Raw genomic sequence first — 22586 nt, forward strand, 5'->3', positions numbered from 1 at the left:
GCACGCTATCGCTTGTTCGTGATCTCGCGAAACCCCCGCGCGAAGCTGTCTACGTGCGCGAGAAACGCACGTAAAAAATCAAATCTCACGTACGTCCGTGAGACCAGCGCGCGGCCGCTACGTTCTGCGCATGCGCACTGCTTACACGTAGAAGCTCTACGTAAGCAAAGCCTCTACGTACGTGTAACTAAAACTGTCTAAGGTCCCTGTATTTTTCAATGGTAGCGCAAACTCCTCCTCTCCGCGCCGCGTCCTCCTCGCCCAGTGAGTGAAGCGCGCGGCCGCTACCGCCCGCTTCATATCGTTGGCATGCGGTGCGTTGAAGCGCTTGCTCGAAACGCGACTGTTCTGGCCGCATTTTCACAAGGCTGTTCGTACGTAAGATATCTACGTAAGATATGTAGTGCCTTCAACTATTAGTAGACCCTGCGTCACTCAGACGAGGAAAACGAAAGGTACAACAAGTTAAACGCAATCCCAAGCAGTCTTTACCACTGCTGATTGTTCCTCGGAATCGCATGTTGTTCTGTTTACCTGACACATTTACGGAAACAAAGAGCTGCATCAAACTATGCGCACACAACACGGCGGAGACATTTATGTGCTATATACCCTCAACGTGTTTTTTTTTTCCAAAATGCATAAGCGCACTTTTCTTTCCCCGTCAGTTATATCCATTGGTTCCCGTGTGGGCGCGCTTTCTTCGTGTTGCTCTTTAATTGTCGACTCTTTCATTATGCTCATGTCATTAGAAGTCATGCTGGTATTCATATTGCCAAAATGCGCCCTTTTGTTCGCCGCAGAGCATAAACTTTGACTTTTTTTTTTACTCAGTTTTCGGCTGATGGTGAACTCGCGGACGCACCCACCTTCCCGCGTTCATCACTAACTGGGGGAGAACAGCGATCAGAAACCCCCTCAGTAATGACCTCCCTCGGTGGCAGTCAAATTTCTGTCTTTCGATACGGTGAAGTCATATCGCTCGCCGTTTGAGGTTTCGTTTGCAGCGCGGAACCGCAAAAATCTTGCCCTTCTTCGCAATGCTATTCGAACATCCAACAGCACAGCAAGTCGGCATCGTGCTGCAGCCGAGCGCGTCTTCAAAAATGTAAAAAGCCTACGCTCACGCACAGCGCACATGTGCCCCGGTGTTTCTACGCTCACTAATGGCGCCGTTTTCCCGCGATAACGAAAGTCGCGCGGGTTATTCGTCACGTGTCAAGCCTCGTCCAATGGGAGAGCGGAAAACGGCGAAGAAGTCAGGAGAGGGGTAGAGGGCGGGGAGGAAATTCTCCTTTCCTGTTTGAACAGTGGTTTGCGCTACCTATGGAACATACAGGGACCTTATCCGTTGGGCGCTCCCTGCGTCCTCTGTATGACGTCACATCCCGCGCTCCGTAGCTGTGATAACCGGGAGTATAGAAGGGGAGATCGCGCGTCGCCGAAGCTCAACATCAAGGACCCGAAACGAGACCCTGCATTCATTCAAGGCCTGGAAGAACGATATCAACTTGAGGTGAATCAGTTGCAGCCCAGTACCACTACGCAGTGGGAAAGTAGTTAAGACCTGGTTCTTCAGCGGAACTTTGATGAGTCTAACTATGCCATTGACGATGTCGCCAATAAAGCCCATTACTTTTCTGATAATAGAAGCGTATTCATTAGTGTGAAAATGCAGTTTTACCCGTTGGTTGACCACCACGTCTCTACTTTCTTAGTCTAGTGGGAAACCACTAAGTGTAATAAGAACATGTCTAACTAAAAGCGAAACCTAAGCGCAGCCGGGGGTCTGTAGCTATCGCTACTCGACTAGGTTTAACCAGAGCTAAACCACAGCCAATTTTTAATATATTCCGCCTAATTACGCCCTAAGCCAGGAATAAATATGAACCGAAACATTTTAAAATTCACTTTGCGGCCTGGCTATAGCTTGTTAGGGACGGCGGCGCATTCTTTCGGCGCGCCACCGTCTCTGATTCGCGTTACCAAGGCCACCGCACGCTTTGTTCCCTGGAACCATGGTTGAGAGTGCTGCAAAACGATAGCGTATGAGTGCAGGCGCATGTTCTTTTTTTTTCAAACTTGGGCTGCTTTCTTTATGCCGGTAAAATGCCGTACGCAGGATGTAAGTTTCAACAAAGTGCTAAATCGGTAGCTTCTATACGACGTAATAAAACGCACTTGTCCCTAAAATGAATATTAAATAGTTTCTGATATTTCATGTTAGTCAAAAAACTAATTAGACAGAATAGAAAAATATTCTGTCTGTGGAGCTCCACGTGACGGCAAACAATATATTGTTGGTTACACCCAGCTGCGATTTCCTGCGTTGTTTTATTCCTCGGTTGAAGTTACGCTAAACACTCGGTATACTAGGTACTGACTATGTACGTAACCAAGCAAGCAGAAGCGGAGTGTAGCAAGAAGCAAAAACATATTTGATAACCGAAGTTTTTCAATATCTATAAAACTAAATAAAGTGAAAAAATGCCAGTAGTCCTTATATTGATGGATGCTCGTGAATGTTCCAGTAGTAACTGTGCTACTGTGTGCAAATGCCCGATAAAACACATTTTCTCTAGAATACTTTCAATAGTGTTATTTGTTTTAAAATATGCGTACCACTTTTCGGCTTTATATAAGAAGGCAATCACGCTACTTGGCGTATGATGAAAACACTGACGTTCTTTATCACTACTGATGTATGCATGTAACTCACTGCCAGAAGTCAACAAACAGCTTAGCTAGCTTGAACACGCGATTCTAACTGGGGCATTCTTTTTTTATCGTGGGAGTTCAGTGAACCTTGCGGAAAGCTTCACAGAACTGTTCATACTGTGATTTATAGGATATTAGGTGCTTATACCCACAGAACTGTAAAAAACAAAACATAGGCTGATAGTAGGGACCGTCCAACGTCAATCGAAACATTAGCGCAGCGTGCAAATTCTTCCCCCTATCACAGCTACATCAATGACTATGGGTATAAAGCCGCAATAATGTTTACACGCATGCGTTTGAGTAATCGTTACTACTGGTGGTAAATGCTGCACGTAAATAAACGCGAAAGGACGGCCGCGTTCTTTTTTTCAGCGTAATAAGGCCATGGTGACAACTTTGCTGCAAGTGCATGTCCACCAATAAGAGGAGACCTTATTATTGAAAAGTATTGGGTACTCACGCCATGTTTGCCTTGCAGAGTACTTCCTTCTCGCATTTAAGGCCGTTGTCGAATTCGTGTATCATCTCGCAGTCCGACTCCCTGAAGAACGTTGTCACCGGTCGACACTGCATGGCGTAGCGCGTATACACGAGCATGATTCTCCAGTGTGCGTAGTTTTACACCTACTTTAACATCGCCAAACAAACCCTTACCTGTAGCATAAAGAAACGCCCATTGCTGATCGCCCACTCGATATCTTGTGGTGTGGTGTAAGTTTTCTCAATCTACAGGAAAGCAGACAATAGAAGTGAACAATCCCATTGTTATCAGGACATCGACATTATTCATTCAAAATGAAATCAGAATTTACAACAAGAATAAAAAAATTATTTTAAAACAGTGCACGAGCGCCAAAGGGTTATTTTTTCACGCAACTCGTTTAAACATAGCGACGCCATAAGTTCACCGTGGAACATTTCTTAGCCACGTATTAAAACATTTTTACTCCGGGCCGCACATTCTTCATTATCGAGTGTTTCGAGGTCTAATAATAAATAAATAATGAAATAGATAGATAGATAATGCAATAATCAATACATAAAACATTTTATTGACGATTAAGCGGTAAAATCGTCAAAAATGTCTTATCATTACATCGCCTCTCTTGGAGGTACCGTATATATGATTTAAGCCACGTTCACCACATTGCAAAGTATTACTCAGGAGCTCACTCGACACGCGTCCTGCCTCTTCGACGAGCGAAATGTAAGCGACAGTAGTACGGAGCAGACAGTCGACACTTGCACTAATATATATATCCCTCGCTAGATCTGCCACGTGACCGGTTTGCCACCGACATTTGCACTCTATATATATATATATATATATATATATATTGATACCTTCTTCAAGGGATCCCTTGAACAAGGTTGGGCAACTGACTGGAACTGTTGAATAAATAAACCTAAGATAACCACGAAGTTGTGCTTCGCTTCTTTCTACATACGCTTAGCCCATTGACAAAGCCAGTTACTATACATATGTATCCCTCTCTAGATTTGCCATGTGACTGGGATTTTGCACACTTCCTACACATACACTTTTTTTCATTGTGACACGCCCGATGATCACGCAATAATGAATAATTCCAGCGAAGTTGTCCAGGTAAGTACCACAACAGTTCCTACGTAGTAGGAACGGCAACGTGTGGAGACCGGAGCCAGCGTAATTGAGCTGACGCAGCGCACAGGAACGTATGACAGCTATAGTAGATATTGTAAAGATACTATGGCAGGATATAGCGAAGAGATTGAAATTACTACAATATAGTGAATGGATGGCACCGAATATATTGAAGCATCTGGAAAGCCGTGGACACCTGTCGGGCAGTGGAAAACAAGACCTCTAGAATTTCCAAAGGGAGCGACAACTCTTTTATGGAGCTTGGCATAGATCTTTTATGTATGATTTGCTATTATTTGCATACATCTGCCCAGGTATCTTTTTCTTCAGATCATTGAGAATTACGAACGATAGCATTAATCCATCCACTCCAAAACGACTTGGTTGGAGGCCACCATGCAACCGGCTGCCATGCAGACTAGGAGGAAGGGTAAGATTGCACGCGAGCGTAAATTCACCAACAGCTAAAAAGCACATGTGTAGAAGCAGGAAAACCCACAAACATAATTTAATACGCATGTCCAAATAGTAGTTTTTGATATCGAATCGAATGAGAATGGAATGATGCCAGAATCGAATCGAATTACATCAAATATGAAATATTTTACTAATGACGAGGAGGAGGAAAGCAGAAGGCAGAGTGTTATCCTGAGAATTCGTTCCAAGCGGATCCGCCTTGCGAACTCGACGGCTAGAATTTGTAAATTGAAATATGGTCCATAAGGTTTTAGTTAAAACTCAATTAGTGAATTTTTCCTAGTTAGTCGATTATGTTTTTCAATTTTTGTTGAAGTAATGTCCACCTCTTCGAGTAGATCAGCTCGTGAACTAGAATTGAGCTACCTTCCACATGCAACGTTTAAAAATTTTTGAATGTGTTCGCTGAAACACCCGGTATATAATACTACCAAACAATACCCGCTGATGATTGTCGCATCTAAAAAATGTATTGCAACTGATTGTGGTTTTGCCGGAAAAACCTTGCGTCCTGAGATATGCCGCGTGCGATGGTATGTACAATATGTCCATTGTGGATGCGGTAAAAGTTGCACATTTGTGGCTGAAATTTTATGTTTGGTCGCGCATATAGGAGGCAACATAGCATTATAAAAGTGTTTCAAAAATATTAAGGTTTTCTGACATTCACTATTCGATTCGAGCACCGAATCAATCAGGGGATCATTTGATTCGTTATACGAAAGCTACCGCTATTGGCGCACCCCTAGAATTTTAAGGATTCCTCTTTCAATGCAGCGTAATCAATTGAGCATACTTTACCTGCATGCCAATGAAGGCCAAAGTCTCAACATCTTCATTTGACATGCACGCACTGCGAGCCTTTTCGTCACTGACCGGCGCCGTCACCACGCCGTCACTGTCTGCAAGAGAAGCAGCTCAAAAACCTTGAAAGGAAAACACGTGACATCCACTCGACTTGTAGCATCGTGTTACAAGACGACCAAAATTTTTCATTCCATAACTTTCTTCCAGTTTACGGGCTTCCACAGAACTGATTTGCGACATCAAAATCTCAAATTACTGCTAAATTTCAATTCAGATTTTCAACAAACGTGACAAGCTTTTTAAGTGAGATCTCAACAATGCTGGAAAGGACATTTTTCATACTCCGTTTTCGACGTGTTTGCTTGAAGCAAATGCTCCAGAGCTGGGCTGTCCTACACCCATGAATGTTGATCTTCACTTATGCATGCAAAACATGCATACGCCGTGCATACTTTGCAAACTTACCAGAGGATGTCGTGTAGACCGACTTGTGGCCCAATTGAGTTGACATGACCGCAGGCCTGCTCAAACCTGCCCTTTTGAGGACGAAAGTGTCGGGTTCCGCTGTCGCCGAGACCACTGACTGCCAGTATAAAGACAGATAACTTATGTGTAATAATGCCCATAGATCAGTATAAACACACTTTCTGGAGTGAACCATCAGTGCACAAATACAAAATTTTGACATAGTTCTCGAATAATCTTTCCGAGTGCGCTCATGAATATTCAATCGCTTATTACATTTTTTTTGGTGCAACCATACTCTGAGGTCTAAGAAACTTCATATTCATAAGCCAATGCAGCCAGTCTTATCGGTGTCGTAGCCCAGTAGTGAAAGCCTTCGTTTTTTGAATAATGAGATTCAGCTTGGAATACAGCGTGTGCCATACAGTTCGTTCCTTCTTTTTTATTCTAGCTGTAGTACTGTCTCAGTCAATCGCCAATCAGAAAATAAATCAACTAGAAATATTCATCACTATCGAGCACTTCACGCAGCAGTAAATATTATTTTACTATGTACAGTGCGGCCAAACAAAAGGCGTCTTCGATATGTGCAAATAGCATAAAATTCTCACCACTAAGAAGTTGCTTTATTGAACGCAGCGATATTGTGAGCACGATATGCACGTCTGTAGGCCGGACGCCGTCATCTGATACGCCCGTGCGCGCAACGCAGGGAACAGCTATATCTTATTTCATTAGGCTGCAGCTGGAGTTTCGAGAACATAGTGCAAACGTCAGATTAAAGGCAAAAGTAAGGAATACGCAGGTCGAGAAAACCAAACTAGCCGATAATTTTTTCACTCTGAAAACATGCAAATTAATGTGTATTGAACAGGCCGAGAATAAATGATGAGTTTCGCTGGAAACGATGCTGTTTTCTTTAAGGTGACCACATGATTCCAATGAAGGCAATTCTCTGTTATCGTGCAAATCTTCAAGCCCGCCGCGAGCAATTTAGATCCTGCGGACCAGTGTGCGTGTAACCAAGAATAATAAACAAGTGCTTCAAAACTCATTTCATGAATATTGGTTTTGTCAATACAAAGTATCATGCTAGTATATCTATCTGAGGGATCTTGCTGCAAGTCATGCCAGGGTAGTTCCGAATCCCCCCACTACCTATTTTGTGCACCTACAGTTCCACAATTTCGTTTCAAACAGCTACGTAATTCACTGTATACGTAAAGGAATTTGAAAGGTCCTGAACTTGAGCGTGTTGGTGTGGCTTCATTACGAAGAAACAACAGGAAAAAAACGCGACAAGAAAGACGGGTAGGACAGACGCTCCCGTGTTTGTTGCCTCGTTTTTTTTCTTTTCGCGCTGTTTCTCCGTAGTAAAGGCATTTTGCAGCCTAGAGAAAAAGTAGAGTTTTCAAGCACGCCTCCAGCATAAATGAATCGCTTTAAGAATACAGCAGGTGCAATGCTTACCTCTCCGAGCCCGTAGTTAGCTGTAACGGTGATTAGCGCTGGGCTACCAGTGAGCGGATCACAGGTGAACATCACTCCGGCAGCATTTGCATCGACCAATTCTTGCACAACTACTGCCATTGGTACGTTCAAAGGTTGTCCATACTGCCTGCATGTTTGCAAATGGCAAATATAAAAAAGCACTCGGCGTGATTCAAACTTTTGTACACAAATGTTGGGACACTGGCTGTGGAATAGGCATAACTGAACAGCAGCTCTGTTTTATCTGACAAATAACTTCCACGGGTCCCATGCTCATAAGACTGCTTGTTGTTCTGCTCATGCTCTTGCAAAACGTTTCTGTCTTACAAATACTATTCGTATGCGCTAAATGGGAGAAAATCTTCTTGTGAAAGAAACTAACAGGTGCGTTACGTCGAACATGATTTACAAGCACAGACGAACTGCGTGTTTTATTCAAATATAAGCGCCAGTTGTATCAAATGATAATCTGGTATTGGCCAGCTTTGAGATGTTTGGGACACTTGATATCTCTAACAAAGAGAGACGGTAACTTGTCAGTCTGTTCTTTCCTTCGCTGCATTGAGGTCAGTAAAGTATGTAATCTTTACTGAAGTGTAATTTCTAACCCAAATAAAGTAAATAAAATATTATTAGGCACCTTAAACAGGCCCGTATTAATAGTTTAGTGCATCAAACTTAAAATAGAGCTTTACAAACGTGTTCCGAAAGATATTGTCATCGCTAGATACGACGTGCATCATAGCAAAATAAGAAAACAGCAAGAAGTGTTTTCCTCAGCCAAGTACGTTTTAAACAGGAAACTCACCTCTTGTAGTTGACGTTTGTGAAACTGAACTGTGAAGCCCAACACTTCACCACACCGCTGATTACCTTTAACGTAAAAATAACGTGTTAACATACATTCCAACGCTCCATTCGAACACCAATAAAATGAAAACGTTTCAATCCCATGGGATTTAAACATCACCCCACCTTTTCTTGGCCCCGTAGGCCAAGCAATGTTGTCATCTGACCGGCTGCTGACATGTCTTCAGAATCTTCTCCTGTACGGGCAATAAAAATCAGTGTTTATGATTTCAAGCTAAGGAAAACTTTACTGCAATTTATATTAAATCTTACCTAGTGCCGACGATCTCACAGCAAACCTCGTGTCTACATTAAATTTTGAAATGCGCTGTGAAATCTCTTCGGCAATTTCTGCAGGTACTTCGAGCTTTTCAATTCCAGCAACGACACTGCGGAAATGAAAACAAGTACGAAAATTTTGTAATAGAAGAAACAAAAAAAAACTTCAAATATCCGGACCTCTATGTGAGCTCTAAGGGGATCAACACACACCGATTAAGGACACGCAGTGGACGTCCAGTGTTTTCTTAAAAGAACGCGTGAGACAACTTCACGATAATATTTATTTATCAGGCTGTGCTTTCTACACGGTTGATGATAAAAAAATGAACGATCCATTTTTGCAGTTAGTGCGGACTTCTGAACTCGCACGTCCTCCGTCTAAGCTGCTGCCATTAACTTTGTTTTTGGTATAAAGCTACGCCTTTATTCACGGATTATGCGTAGACCCTGAGTGACATATAAAATATATATTTTTATGTAGTTCTCGCTACCAAGGCGTCAACCTTTTCTTGCGTACATTTCGTTTTATAAACATCAGCAATGATTGCTCAGCTGAACAGAGTATAAGGGCATCAAGAGCGCTAGGATGTCTGAAACTTTGATAACCGCTATTTTAGATATCCTATTTGAGTCCACGTTCACTTGTAAAAAGTAGCATGAAACGTGTTTCATCACGTGTGCCGACAGGGCAGCCTAAAACAATTTGTCTTACGAAAAGTGTTACATTGGTCAGATCGAAAGGTGCTTTAATTAGAAGTTGAAGGATCATCGTGGGTACTGATATATATATATATATATATATATATATATATATATATATAACTCTAATGGAAGAACGTGGTGAGGACGGTCTGAGCGATGCCTCGAGCCTGGTGCTCCATGCTTGACCAGGAGTTTGGGACAACAAGTATAGGTGACGAGGAAAGATGGTGGAATGGTGAAGTTGATGAAGGTGAAAGCTGCACAGTACAATGTTTCTAAGCGAAGCCATACATGGACACTTCATCCCCAGTACTTGCATCTTCGCGGGAATAGGTTGAGGAGACTGCAGCGTAGCAAGAGGACTGTCTATAGATATCACAATTTTTGCAGTCGTTAGGGGCACTGTCGTATTTAAATCAGAGTAGCAGCTGCAGGGCGTCGATTAGTTGCCGCCGCATGGTCTTGACAGAAGTCTCATGGAGATATCTCGGCGCACTGTCTGGTGTCTCGTTGCCTTTGCTTACATTCCAAGGTGAGAGGCCGCGGCAGCAAGCGTGGCCATGCATTCGATTCCGGGCTTGTGTGACTCGCTTGAAGCAATGACTCGGAAATATCAATCGATGCCGACTCAACCACCTCCTACTGGACCGGCGGAATTGGATCCACTGAGCTCTCAGGACTTACAGCTCGTCCTCGTCGACGACGCAACCGCCTCCTTCGATGGTGCACTGACTCTGCCTCCTCTTTAGGTTGCATACTTGCCTTGCCATTTGGTTCAGTATTTTTATCGTGTTATTTTCTATTCGGGAGAATCCTTGGAATTCGCCTCGATTGGTTAATCGTCATTCGGGAACATCATTTCTTTCACTGTGCATAAGGATATGCCATGGCTACCTGCACAGTGGCGGCACGCCGTCTACCCTGTGCCGACAGCTTTGACATGGCTCAGCCTTTTGTACTTGCGGCATGGTAATGGTCGTGGTCCGTAAGGACATCAGCTTGTGTAAGGACGCACCTTGATGTGATCAGGCACTGTGTCTACTTCAAAAACAAACTTGACACTCGTCGAGCGGCCCAAGCGGCAAAATTTGATGACCTCCACTGTTGAGAAAACAAGCGTTCGAAACTATTTATCGCTGACGTCAATCATGACTAGGAAACGACGCCTTCACCTTTCCATCACCGTACACAAAGAACGACTAGACTTTTACGTGCCCTAGTAGGCGCACGGCTTTCAGTTTTTCCAGGGCTGCCTGCGTCGTTACTTCCATTGACATGGAAGTATCTGCCTGCTATTACTACAAGAGCGAGCCTATGGCCGCTGACAACGACTACACCGCCGGGAAGGCAAATGACTGAAGATCAGATACCGCAAAACAACTGAAGAAGTGAGTGACCAAGGTACCACTAAACTACCTACTCCAGCTTGCATCATTGCCTACGTGCCTTTCGATTTCTCGAACAACTTAAATTCTTCTAAATTCTTGACTAACACTTTGGTAATGTGGCTCCTAAAGGAATTATGGACTAACAGCTCAACAGAAAAACAGTAACAGTAGACGCGAATAATGTTTGACTGATAACCACACCTTCATGACACTGAACTGCACTACAAGAAAAAAGAAAAAAAACGCTTGTTTAAGAGGTACCGTTTTAATACGAGACGTTATTTCGACATCTAAAAGGTGATGTTAGCAAAGTGCCCTGACAACTTGTGCGCAACACTGTTGGAGAAAAAAAAGAACGAACGACTTGGCGAGCCAACGTGTGAAAGAGTGACTCCGAGAGTGCGAGCGAGCGAGAGGAGAACGAGAGATTGAGAGAGAGCGCTAGCTAGTGAGAGAGCGAACGAGTGAACCTATCAATTAACATTTTTCTTACTGAGTGCGACCACCGACCGCCAACCCCGAAAAGGTCTGAAAGAGTCCAATAAAGCTATTCTCTTTGATACAAACGTAACGTACATTAACAACACTCATGAAGTAAAGCTATTAGTCATTTGCCAATAGAATTTGTTCTATATAGAATTTGCACATACCTGTTACAAGCTTCTTTTAGATCCGTTTGCTTGTCGTTTCTGCAAGAAACATGCATCTCATCAAAAAATCCGTAAGTTTTGTTGAATTCACATGCATTGATGAGCACAAATTGTGGTACATCGCGGCAATCAATGCATCACCAACAAGCTCAACTCCATACAAAATGATAACAAGCCCTTACTTGTCGAGTTACAATCACGACCAATTCGATCAAAGCAAGGTTCTCTTTTGTGCAATATTGGTGCATTAATTTTGGGACTATATTCATCACCGAATTAATTCATACAAGAATAAAAAAACGTAGTTTTCTGAACAAACTCCCAACGTCTATTTTCTAGTGACTGAAACGGATTACGAGTATGGTAGGGCCTACACATTAGTTCAAATTGTCTAAGGGCACTGCTTGGAACACGAGATGTCCTGGAAAGACTGTTGAATAGCGCAATAAATAAGACCGATTGCAGGTTTTGCCGTTCACGAAGATACCAATCAAATTTTCCTTAAAATAATTCACTGCTCCTTTTTCATGTTTAACGTACAGTCCCATAGCCTTTTCAGGTCTACTTTATAGCCTAAAATATTTTAGTTTACACAAATGCTCGAAGGTGCTTAATTTACCTATTTCTTTTATATTGGGGGGGTGGAGAGGCAGGGCAGTGACCATTACTTCATGTGCACGACGGGAGGAGGATGGAAGATTGTTCCAACAGTGATGTCCAGCAGCATGTGTTTAATGCATGTGAAATCCAGAAGTTGGTACTTTACGACGCCTCAGACTGGTTCCATAGTTCATGTAACATGGATGGGCGAGCAAATGAATGAGATAGACCATGATTCTTGCTGGAAATACGTAACAACAAGCTTCGCTTCGCACCTGAGTGTTTCAGGCTGTTGACGTATTGTGCAGCCACACCAAGCAAGACCCTGGCTACACATGACAAGCATTGTGCGCTGACTATAGGTACGCCGATTCCGATTACCAGTGAGAAATACATTCGATATCTGTAGCGACGTTAATCTCTTCTTAAATTCTAAAGAGGGCGTTGTAGGGATGAATCTTGCAGAGCAGTAAACACACCTTTTTCTTGAATCCTCAATTTTCTTGATTAGGGTTTGAAACTCTTCTCTCGAGGCAAAACGCCTGTAGGACTCTGTTGTCACAACAAATCCACGAGGAACTGTAAACTGAAAAGGCATAAAAAAGCAATTAATATGGATCCCTTCGTACGCAACTTAACAAAGGTGCGGTCCTCGAATATTTATTAAAGGGGTCCTGAACATTTTTATCGACGTGGAGAGAGGCATTTTAAGTGAAAATAGGCTATTTCAGAAATACTTTGCAGCAAAGTTACTTCAATGCGTCAGCACAAGCGGAGTTATTGGCAATCAAACGCGGCCTCCGCAAAAGCTACGGCGGCGTGGGGCGTGGCCACAACACTCCGCCTTCGAAATGTCACTGTAGCGCGCAATTGAACGTTAACGTAGACGCCACGACTTCCGATTTTGGTGTCTACGACGTCCTAAACGTACGCCAAACGCGATTGTTCTCAGCGAGCCGCAGTACGCTTGGCCAGTGGACTCGTGGTGTAGCCGACTGCAACGACCAATAGCAGTCGCGTATGGGAATGCGCGACTGGGAATGGGAATGCGTGGTGGTGTGGAGCAGAGGTAGAATACCTCTGAAGGTCGTAAGTTCGAATCCTACTCCAGTCCACCACATTTTCAGGCATGGAGTTGTGCCTGACACGGGCAAGAAAAAAAATATATATCGCCGAGAGCTAGTGGGGCTATACTAGTTCAGGTGCAACCAAACTAGGAAGGCCCATAAAGCTTCATCAAAGTCACTGCCTCACCAGAACAGGAATTGGCCTCCCTGGTGCAGTATTCGGCCACTACCTCCCTCATGACTCCGAGAATTAAGCCATGGCCCTCAGTTCCCAGTGGCTGCGGAGCACCTGACCAAGGCGGCGGTCAGACCTGCTACGCGGCAGAGGGTGCTAAGAATCTCTGGGTAAAGACAGGCCGCCAATGGAAACTGAACCTGGCAACGTTGAACACGCGCACCCTCTCGAGTGAGGCTAGCTTAGCGGGACTATTTGAAGAATTATCAGGCATTTCCTGGGATATTATTGGCCTTAGTGAGGTTAGAAGAACTGGTGAGGCTTACACAGTGCTGACTAACGGCCACGTCCTCTGCTACAGAGGTCTTCCAGATAAGAAAGAATCCGGGGTAGGATTTCTAGTGCATAACAACATAGCGGGCAACATTGATGAATTCTGCAGCATCATTGAAAGGGTCGCAGTTGTAGTAATAAAGCTGAATAGGAGGTACAAAATGAAGGTAGTACAAGCCTATGCCCCAACCTCTAGTCACGATGATGAAGAAATAGAACAGTTTTATGAAGATGTTGAACTAGCAACGAGAAAGGTGCAAACTCAGTATACTTTAGTCATGGGCGACTTCAATGCAAAAGTGGGGAAAAAGCAGGTTGGTGAGCAAGCAATTGGCAACTACGGCATCGATTCTAGGAATGCAAGAGGAGAGATGTTAGTAGAATTCGCGGAAAGGAATAGGCTCCGAATAATGAATACCTTCTTTAGGAAGCGCAGCAACAGGAAGTGGACCTGGAAAAGCCCTAATGGAGAAACAAGGAATGAAATAGATTTCATACTCTCTACCGATCCAAGCATAGTGCAGGATGTAGAAGTGTTAGGTAAGGTTAAGTGCAGTGACCATAGGTTAGTGAGGTCTCGGATTTCTCTCAATTTGAAGAGAGAGAGAGTGAAATTAGTAAAGAGGAAACAGGCCAACCTAGAGGCAATAAGGGTAAAAGCAGATCAATTTAGGCTGGTGCTTGCAAACAAATATGCAGCTTTAGAAAAGGAAGATAAAGACAACATAGAAGTAATGAATGAAACCGTAACTAGGTTGATCTCAGAAGCAGCAATTGAAGTGGGAGGTAGGGCACCAAAGCAAGCAGTAGGTAAGGTCTCCCAAGAAACAAAGGACCTAATAAAGAAACGACAGAAGATGAAAATGTCCAACTCAAGAGATCAGATAGAATTCGCTGAACTGTCAAAACTAATCAACAAAAAAAAATTCGAAATTATAACGTGGGAAAGATTGAGGAAGCCGTAAAATATGGACGCAGCATTAAATCAGTAAGAAGAAAGCTTGGCATAGGACAAGGCAAGATGTATGCACTGAAAGATAAGCATGGTAATATCATCAGCAATTTCGATGACATAGTAGAAGCAGCGGAAGAATTCTATACTGACCTCCTGTACAGTGCCCAAAACAGCCAAGCTACTTTCATTCAAAATAGTGATGAACCGGATACAGAGGCTCCTTCTATAACTAGCGCTGAAGTTAAAAGGGCCTTGAAAGACATGACCAGGAGAAAAGCTGCTGGAGAAGATGGAATAACAGTAGATTTAATCAAAGATGGAGGAGATATCATGCTTGAAAAGCTTGCGGCCCTTTATACGCAATGCCTCACAACTTCATGTGTACCAGAGAGCTGGAAGAACGCCAACATTATACTAATCCATAAGAAGGGAGACGTTAAAGAACTGAAGAATTATAGACCCATTAGCTTGCTTTCAGTATTGTATAAAATATTCACCAAGATAATTTCCAATAGAATCAGGGCAACACTTGACTTCAGCCAACCAAGAGAACAGGCTGGCTTCAGGAAGGGATATTCTACGATGGATCATATCCATGTCATAAATCAGGTAATCGAGAAATCTGCGGAGTACAATCAACCTCTCTACATGGCTTTCATAGATTATGAAAAGGCATTTGATTCAGTAGAGATACCTGCAGTCATAGAGGCATTGCGTAATCAAGGAGTACAGGAGGCATACGTGAATATCTTAGCAAACATCTACAAGGATTTCACAGCTACCTTGGTTCTCCACAAGAAAAGTAGAAATATACCTATCAAGAAAGGGGTAAGGCAAGGAGACACAATCTCTCCAATGCTATTGTTGCATGCTTAGAAGAAGTATTCAAGCTGTTAGACTGGGAAGGCTTAGGAGTGAGGATCAACGGCGAATATCTCAGCAACCTTTGGTTTGCAGATGACATTGTCCTATTCAGCAACAATGGAGACGAATTACAACAAATGATTGAGGACCTTAATCGAGAAAGTGTAAGAATTGGGTTGAAGATGAATATGCAGAAGACAAAGATAATGTTCAATAGCCTGGCAAGGGAACAAGAATTCAGGATCGCCAGTCAGCCTCTAGAGTCTGTAAAGGAGTACGTTTATCTAGGTCAATTACTCACAGGGGACCCTGATCATGAGAAAGAAATTTACAGAAGAATAAAATTGGGCTGGAGTGCATACGGCAGGCATTGCCAAATCCTGACTGGGAGCTTACCACTGTCGTTGAAAAGAAAAGTGTACAATCATTGCATTCTACCGGTGCTAACATATGGGGCAGAAACTTGGAGGTTAACAAAGAAGCTCGAGAACAAGTTAAGGACCGCACAAAGAGCGATGGAACGAAAAATCTTAGGACTAACGTTAAGAGACAGGAAGAGAGCGGTGTGGATCAGAGAACAAACTGGGATAGCCGATATTCTAGTTAACATTAAGCGGAAAAAATGGAGCTGGGCAGGCCATGTAATGCGTAGGATGGATAACCGGTGGACCATTAGGGTTACAGAATGGATACCAAGAGAAGGGAAGCGCAGTCGAGGTCGGCAGAAAACCAGATGGGATGATGAAGTTAGGAAATTTGCAGGCGCAAGTTGGAATACGCTAGCGCAAGACAGGGGTAATTGGAGATCGCAGGGATAGGCCTTCGTCCTGCAGTGGACATAAAATATAGGCTGATGATGATGATGATGATGATGATGATGGGAATGCGCTTTATTACGTAATAAAGCGCACAGAAAAGAGTGACGACCATGGCTTCTGTTGTAAAGAGAGCGTCCGAGAGAAAGGTGACTTCCCGCTCCGCTTGCGAGCTCCACGAACCGCGTACGACAGCAAAAGTTGTCTGAGATGTTCACAGCAGCGTTTGCTATCAGCGCCCTATGTTATTTCACCAAGCCCGAGGGCGGTGGTTCAGGGCCTCTTTAACAAGCATGAACATTGCGTTGTTGTCGACGGTAATGGCGTGCGCGTCCTTCAGTTCTGAAATACTTAGCCGTCCATTTCGTGTGGTGAGCCGAGCACCATACGGTAAGGATATGTTCTGTTTGGCAAGTCCCTGTATCCGTCCTAATGTTTTGAAGTAAGCGCAAACCACCTATGTAGTAATACTATTTTATAAGGTACATGGGCACCACGTGTGCTGCGAGCAAACACTTTCTCCGTAGGGTTTTTTTAAATGAAATATTTCCGCTACGCATTCCCGTGGAATTCTCTTTTTGTGTACCAAATCAGCAGCAAAATACTTGCAACCTCTAGCTGTCATATGTCAGAAATGTGTGCTGCTTACCGTATTGAGTTGAGTAGAGATGGAGTGCAGTATGGCGAGGGAGGACCCCTTGCCTCCGGTCAGGTCAGAAACCTTGCTACATTGGTCTTGGATATCCGAGACAAGGGGAACCACCTTTTTCAAGGCACGCTCTGCACAACAACGAAAGAATGCTTTATGAATACTTCATGAGCCACAGATAAATGGCGGTTCTGTTGTGTTTTTATATTTTTAGTATATTTTTTGACCGAGCCAACGCATAGGCCTATTGCCAAGCGATTGCATGTTCCTGCTTGAAAATGTTCAATGAGGATTACTAATTCTTCAGGCAGGCTTCTATAAATAACATGTACAACACATCAAATGCACAATACATTTTTAAGGTGTCAAGCTTCGCTTTGCTTATCCAGATTTTGTAAATATTCTAAAGTTATCTTAAAACATACATTTTTATATATTATCATTCGAAACAAAAGCACCTCTGGTGAAGAGACGTTTAAAATATATGACATATCGTGCATGTTCAGGAATTTATTTTACCCTTCATGAGCAGTGGCTGAGCTGTTTATAACTGCTGCGCCTTAAAAATCTGTACGCTTCCCATTATCGCAATGAACAATATGTCATATATAGGACGTTTAAACGTAAGCTGACTATGCGAAAAGCATAAGCGGTTGGTCAAATAATTGGTCTTATACTACAGCAGCATTTATTCAAGATTGGTAGATGTACACAATCTGGATAACGATTCCGGCTTTTTATTGTCTAGAGCCGCTATTCTGCACATTCCGCCATTTTCTTCGAGGCGTGACGTAGGCGCGACGCTTACAAAATGGCGCTGATGGCCCCGTTTTGCTTTCGTAACGATACGCAAATTTGACGTTTCGCCTAAAAAACGGTAATGTAGGCATTGAACCTAGCATTCTTGATAAAGGAAAACAGTTTTCCTCCCCAGTAAAAATAAAGCCGCTAGCTCAAAGCGTACGATTATTCCATCAAAATCGTTTCTCGCTTCCGTCGTCTGCATACGCGCAGGCTGTCGTCTGCTTCATTAGATAGGATGCGTGTCCTCGGGAAACTGAAATGTCATCGTATATCGGCGCCCACGCGCTTGCTTTCTACCTTGAGAGAACACACGCGACATACCAGTGATGATGAGCGCACGCTCTAGGCCGCGTTATCGCTATCTCGTGATCCGCAAGTGACTCAGCCCGACTCGTCTGGCTGAGAAGCGGCCGAATATCATCGATAGCGTTGCGCGTGCCACAGGTATCCGCTTGAGCGCGACGCAAACGCCGGCACTGCCATCTCTTGTGCACTTCGCTGCTTACTCGCACCGCGAGAGGAAACTTCAAGGCGCCGTCTTGCGTACATTTCTTTTTGTAAATTATAAAGTTACCGTTGTCATAGCCTTTGATGATGCGAAAAGTCATTAATATTGATTACACTACAAACACAATAGTGAAAAGTGCGAAATGTCGCAGAAAGTTTGCTAGTTTCAACCAATATTATTTAAAATAAACGTGTCTTTAATGAAAATGATGGTGCAAAACACAAATGCCAACACAACCCGAAAGCGATGCAAATGCTACGAACACACGTCGTGAACAAAAGATTTTTATGGCCCGAAATGACAGGGAAAATGCGGCGATACGCATGCCTCTCCACTGCCGTTGCATATGGCCGCTCATTAACATAATTCGCGCGGCTCGTCGCACCAAAAATTATGGCGGAAAATCTCTGCAATGGCGGCCCAGCGCAACGTCACGCAACGTCAAATTGATGTTTACGAAACGGCCCTTCCTGTGACGCTCCTCACGGGATATTCCTTCAGCCAATGAACAAGCTGACATGCCGGCTATCTTGCAACGCCACCACATATTCGCGAAATTGCAGATGCATTGTACGAGCTTCTGCACGCTACCGTCCACTTTCTTTCTAAAGCGCTAAAGACGCAATATAGGTGCCAAGGACCACAAAAAAGTATTAGTCGATAAAACTGGCAGCTCCACGTCACGCTTCGTCATTCTGACGAAAACGCAAAATTGCATTTTGCAAAACTTCCGTTTCCCGGCACAAATTTCAAAACACGTGACCTCTGGACAGCCAATGAGACAGCCAAGATGGCGGATAATGGCGGCCGTGCAGCCGCCATGCGTGTCCAGAATAGAGCCTTAGATCTAGCGAGTACTAAGGTTATTTACCTCTCGACAAGAATCATCTGTGATGTACATAGGTAGACACTCGCATTGTTGTTCTGCTATATACAGACCAAATGTGTTCTGCTATATACAGACCAAATGTGCAGAACGTCGTGTGTGTGTGTGTGCCTGTGTGTGTGTGTGCTTATCAGATAACTACGTAATGTGATCACGCCAATAGGGAATTGTTTACAGTTTATCCTAGCCAATGAACTCATGGCCTGGAGCCGTGCAATAAAAAAACTTGAAATGATGATTAGGGAGATTAAGCACTCATATTACGCTAATCTGCTGTACTGTCGTCTCATGTTTAAAAAATAGTTTTAAATTTAGACTGTATCAGCGCATCGCTTTGTGTAATACACTTCCCTGACCTATTGACGACGGCGAATAAATCCATATATGAATATCCTTAATAATTGATACTTTAAAAGTGGATCAGAAGTTCCTGAGGTATATTTGTTTCGCGTATGTTGCGGCAGTTAGAAAGTTAGGTATGACTTACCACAACACTATATATCTAGCCATTTCAATCCCGGCTATTAGCATTCAGCTAAAAGATAGCTTTTCTCGTGATCTTGATATCGCAGTCTAAAAGATTAATGCAAGGACTATTATTCTTGCTTACCATCAAATAACTTGTGTTTGAAATGCTCATCAATGCGGTGGGGCATCTTCTCCCGCCTAGAAAAAAAAACGTAAAGTTATGAACCATGCACATTGCTGAATCGGCAATCATTTCAATTGACCATGAAATAGCATACGCGTGAATAGAATGCTCGCTTAGACTAATAGGTTAGTTCACTGCTTTCAAATGTACAATATAAAAAAAGTCAAACAACCGCTCGAGTAGCGCAAGAACGAACACAAATATGTACTTGATACGATAAGCTTTCGTTTAAAATGGTGGCTATCCACTCTTATAAGCAAGGTAGGACTGCTCAAACAAATATATCTGACGAAATAAATTATATAAATCTTTTAAAGGCCCGAGGTCGTCTTTTTTTCAGCTCGAACACACACACACACTTATACATATATATATATAGCTCAAAAAGAACAAGCCTCTTCAAAACAGTGGCTTTTGTGGCAGTAAATTAGATAATAGCCAAATGTCCCGTTGCATTCGTTGAATTTGGGACCCTCATCTGCATACCATCTTTTACATAATCATTGTATTGGATGTATAATAATCTAAACTGAACTAAAATTGCTGATGTCTGCTAATTACCGCCGCCAACTTTAATGTAAAAACAACCATTAATAATATTTTTTATCACGTGCATGTAAGCCCTGGGTTACGTGGCGTTATGGTGATGTTTGTTACAACATCGATCTTCTTTGATTCCAAAGCGTCAAATGACCCATTCAACGAAAAAGCCGGCGTCAGTCGTCTGTATCAGCGAAACGGCACCTAAACTCGCATTACCATTGGCTGCGACGCCACGTCCTGAGTGAGCCTCGACGGAGTGTTCATTGGCGGCGACGCCACGTCACGAACTGTGCCTGGACAGAGCAGAGCGGGTGAAGGGGAACACCTACTGCCGCAATGGCGCGTCAGGACTCGCCTGAGGGGAGATGGCATGGCCGCAACGCCACGTCACCCTCGCTCACGGACGCTCCTCGATGGAGCAGAGCCGACGCCTCCTAGAGAGAAGGCCTGTGCACTCTACTTTATGACGCAATATTACTTGGACCAAAATTTCCACTGTCAAGCCAGGCGTGACGAAAGCAGTGACGTCAAAATTAGCTAGGCTTACTCGGGAGTATCCACATTAGATTCTATGGAACTCGGGCGAGGTGCATTACGTCATGGATCGAAGTGCTCAGGCCTCGTGCTAATAGAAGGCGTTAGCAGAGCGGGGGAAATGGAACCCGTGCTGTAGCGATAGCGCGCCAGGTGTTGCGTGGCGGGAGAGGGCATCGCTGCGTCGGTGGCATGTGGCTTTGGCAGCGCAGGCTGCTGCTGCTTCCTGGCTCAGGCAGCACGCACTCCTATGGTACTTTACTCGCAGGGCAAATCTCGAAGGACTACTCTGCGCCGTTCAATTGGACATTATTGCTTTCGCATTCACCACTCATAAGAAGTGTTTAGGTGTCATCGGATATTGTTGTTGCATTCATCACGTATTTAAAAAAAATCAGTAAATGTGCGCTTAAATATCGCCATGCATTCAACTTCCTTGCAATGGGCGATTTCTCAAGAGTTGAATAATTGTTTGACAATGACATGAGTTCAGGCACTTACCTTTTTACGGAAATCTGGAATCCAGAGCCGTTGTGTTCTTCACATTTCAGATCAACCGCAGTTACGTCAACTTCAGACAAACAATCTTCGTTTATAAATGTCATGCTTGGTTCCACACTTTTCATGTTGACGGGAAATACACCAGTACCTGCCCGCAAGAAGGGTTCATTAAAAAGAGTTCCTTATGTGTGTATTCCACTATTGTCTACCAAGTCAGAGCTCTCAATGTTGCCTAGCAAAATGCTTTGTTGAAATAGATGGGATTTAATTGCAATATGCAAGACACGTCTGAAGAGAACTGTAAGAGGCGAGAATGCAACAAAACATACGCAAGGTTGCTTGCTCTTTCGTTTCAATCGTGTTTCCGTTTCAAATGCAATTTCCAAAATTTCATCCCCCTTCTAATGTTATTCCATCCTTGACTGCGCTACCCTTCCCTTGGCACCCATTCTGCAACTTTAATGGTCCACCAGTTATCTGCCTTACGCATTACATCACCTTCCCAGCTCCATTTCTTACTCTGAATGTCAAGTAGAATATCAGCAAGCCCCATTTGCTCTCTGACCCACACAGCTCTCTTCCTGTCTCTTAAAGTTACGCCTAACCGTTTTCGTTACATCACTCTTTACGTAGTCCTTAACTTGTTTTCGAGCGTCTTTGTTAACCTCCAAGTTTCTGCCCCCTATGTTGGCACCGGTTAAATTGAATATCCGCCGTAGACAGGACACCAGTGATTATATATTATCAATTATGAAAGCAGATATTGCCAGCTATCCGCAGGGAACATAATATGCAAACTATTTGAGAACAGTTGCGTATTAACAGTTAAGCATGTACTTTTCAGCAATGTAAATTAGATTTGCTTATTGCCACGCAAAGTTTGTTAGTGCTTACAAGAAAGTGAAAGCAAGCTTTTCCGCCTCCTTCCGACCGCAGAAAATATCAAAGTGTGAACTCTTTGGGGACTAGTTTCAGACTCACGTTTGCCCGTGTCATAGCAAACTCACCACTTCTTATAAGCACTTGACCGTTTCCTTCACCTGGACCGCCTTTTCTTTTTACAACTCCTTGGTCGATGGGGCGCATTATAGATGAAGGGGAATAGATAGACCCATACAAGACTCTGCAAAAGTCATAAAAAGGCAACTGTAATGAGTATATACGCAAAACTTGTGTTCTTGTTTTTTTCAAGTGAGAAAAACTGAATCTGCTCTACGAGGGCCAGTTCATATATATTTTACTAA

At 43.4% G+C, this 22586-nt stretch overlaps 1 protein-coding gene across 1 annotated transcript in view; it reads right to left on the reverse strand.

The window, feature by feature from the left end:
* LOC119441578 (uncharacterized) overlaps positions 1 to 22586 on the reverse strand; it is a 107651-nt gene that overhangs the window by 54827 nt on the left and 30238 nt on the right. Inside the window, exons 9-22 of the mRNA XM_037706185.2 lie at positions 22350 to 22465; positions 21343 to 21490; positions 19723 to 19778; positions 16915 to 17045; positions 12536 to 12642; positions 11457 to 11495; positions 8708 to 8823; positions 8561 to 8631; positions 8394 to 8458; positions 7565 to 7712; positions 6095 to 6212; positions 5624 to 5724; positions 3376 to 3447; positions 3182 to 3288 (exon numbers count right to left, since the gene is read on the reverse strand). Coding sequence (XP_037562113.1) covers positions 3182 to 3288; positions 3376 to 3447; positions 5624 to 5724; positions 6095 to 6212; positions 7565 to 7712; positions 8394 to 8458; positions 8561 to 8631; positions 8708 to 8823; positions 11457 to 11495; positions 12536 to 12642; positions 16915 to 17045; positions 19723 to 19778; positions 21343 to 21490; positions 22350 to 22465 — 1395 coding nt within the window. The remainder of the gene's footprint in view (positions 1 to 3181; positions 3289 to 3375; positions 3448 to 5623; positions 5725 to 6094; positions 6213 to 7564; positions 7713 to 8393; positions 8459 to 8560; positions 8632 to 8707; positions 8824 to 11456; positions 11496 to 12535; positions 12643 to 16914; positions 17046 to 19722; positions 19779 to 21342; positions 21491 to 22349; positions 22466 to 22586) is intronic.

The sequence above is a fragment of the Dermacentor silvarum genome, chromosome 2, assembly GCF_013339745.2.
Source record: "Dermacentor silvarum isolate Dsil-2018 chromosome 2, BIME_Dsil_1.4, whole genome shotgun sequence".
In the NCBI taxonomy this organism is placed as follows: domain Eukaryota; kingdom Metazoa; phylum Arthropoda; class Arachnida; order Ixodida; family Ixodidae; genus Dermacentor; species Dermacentor silvarum.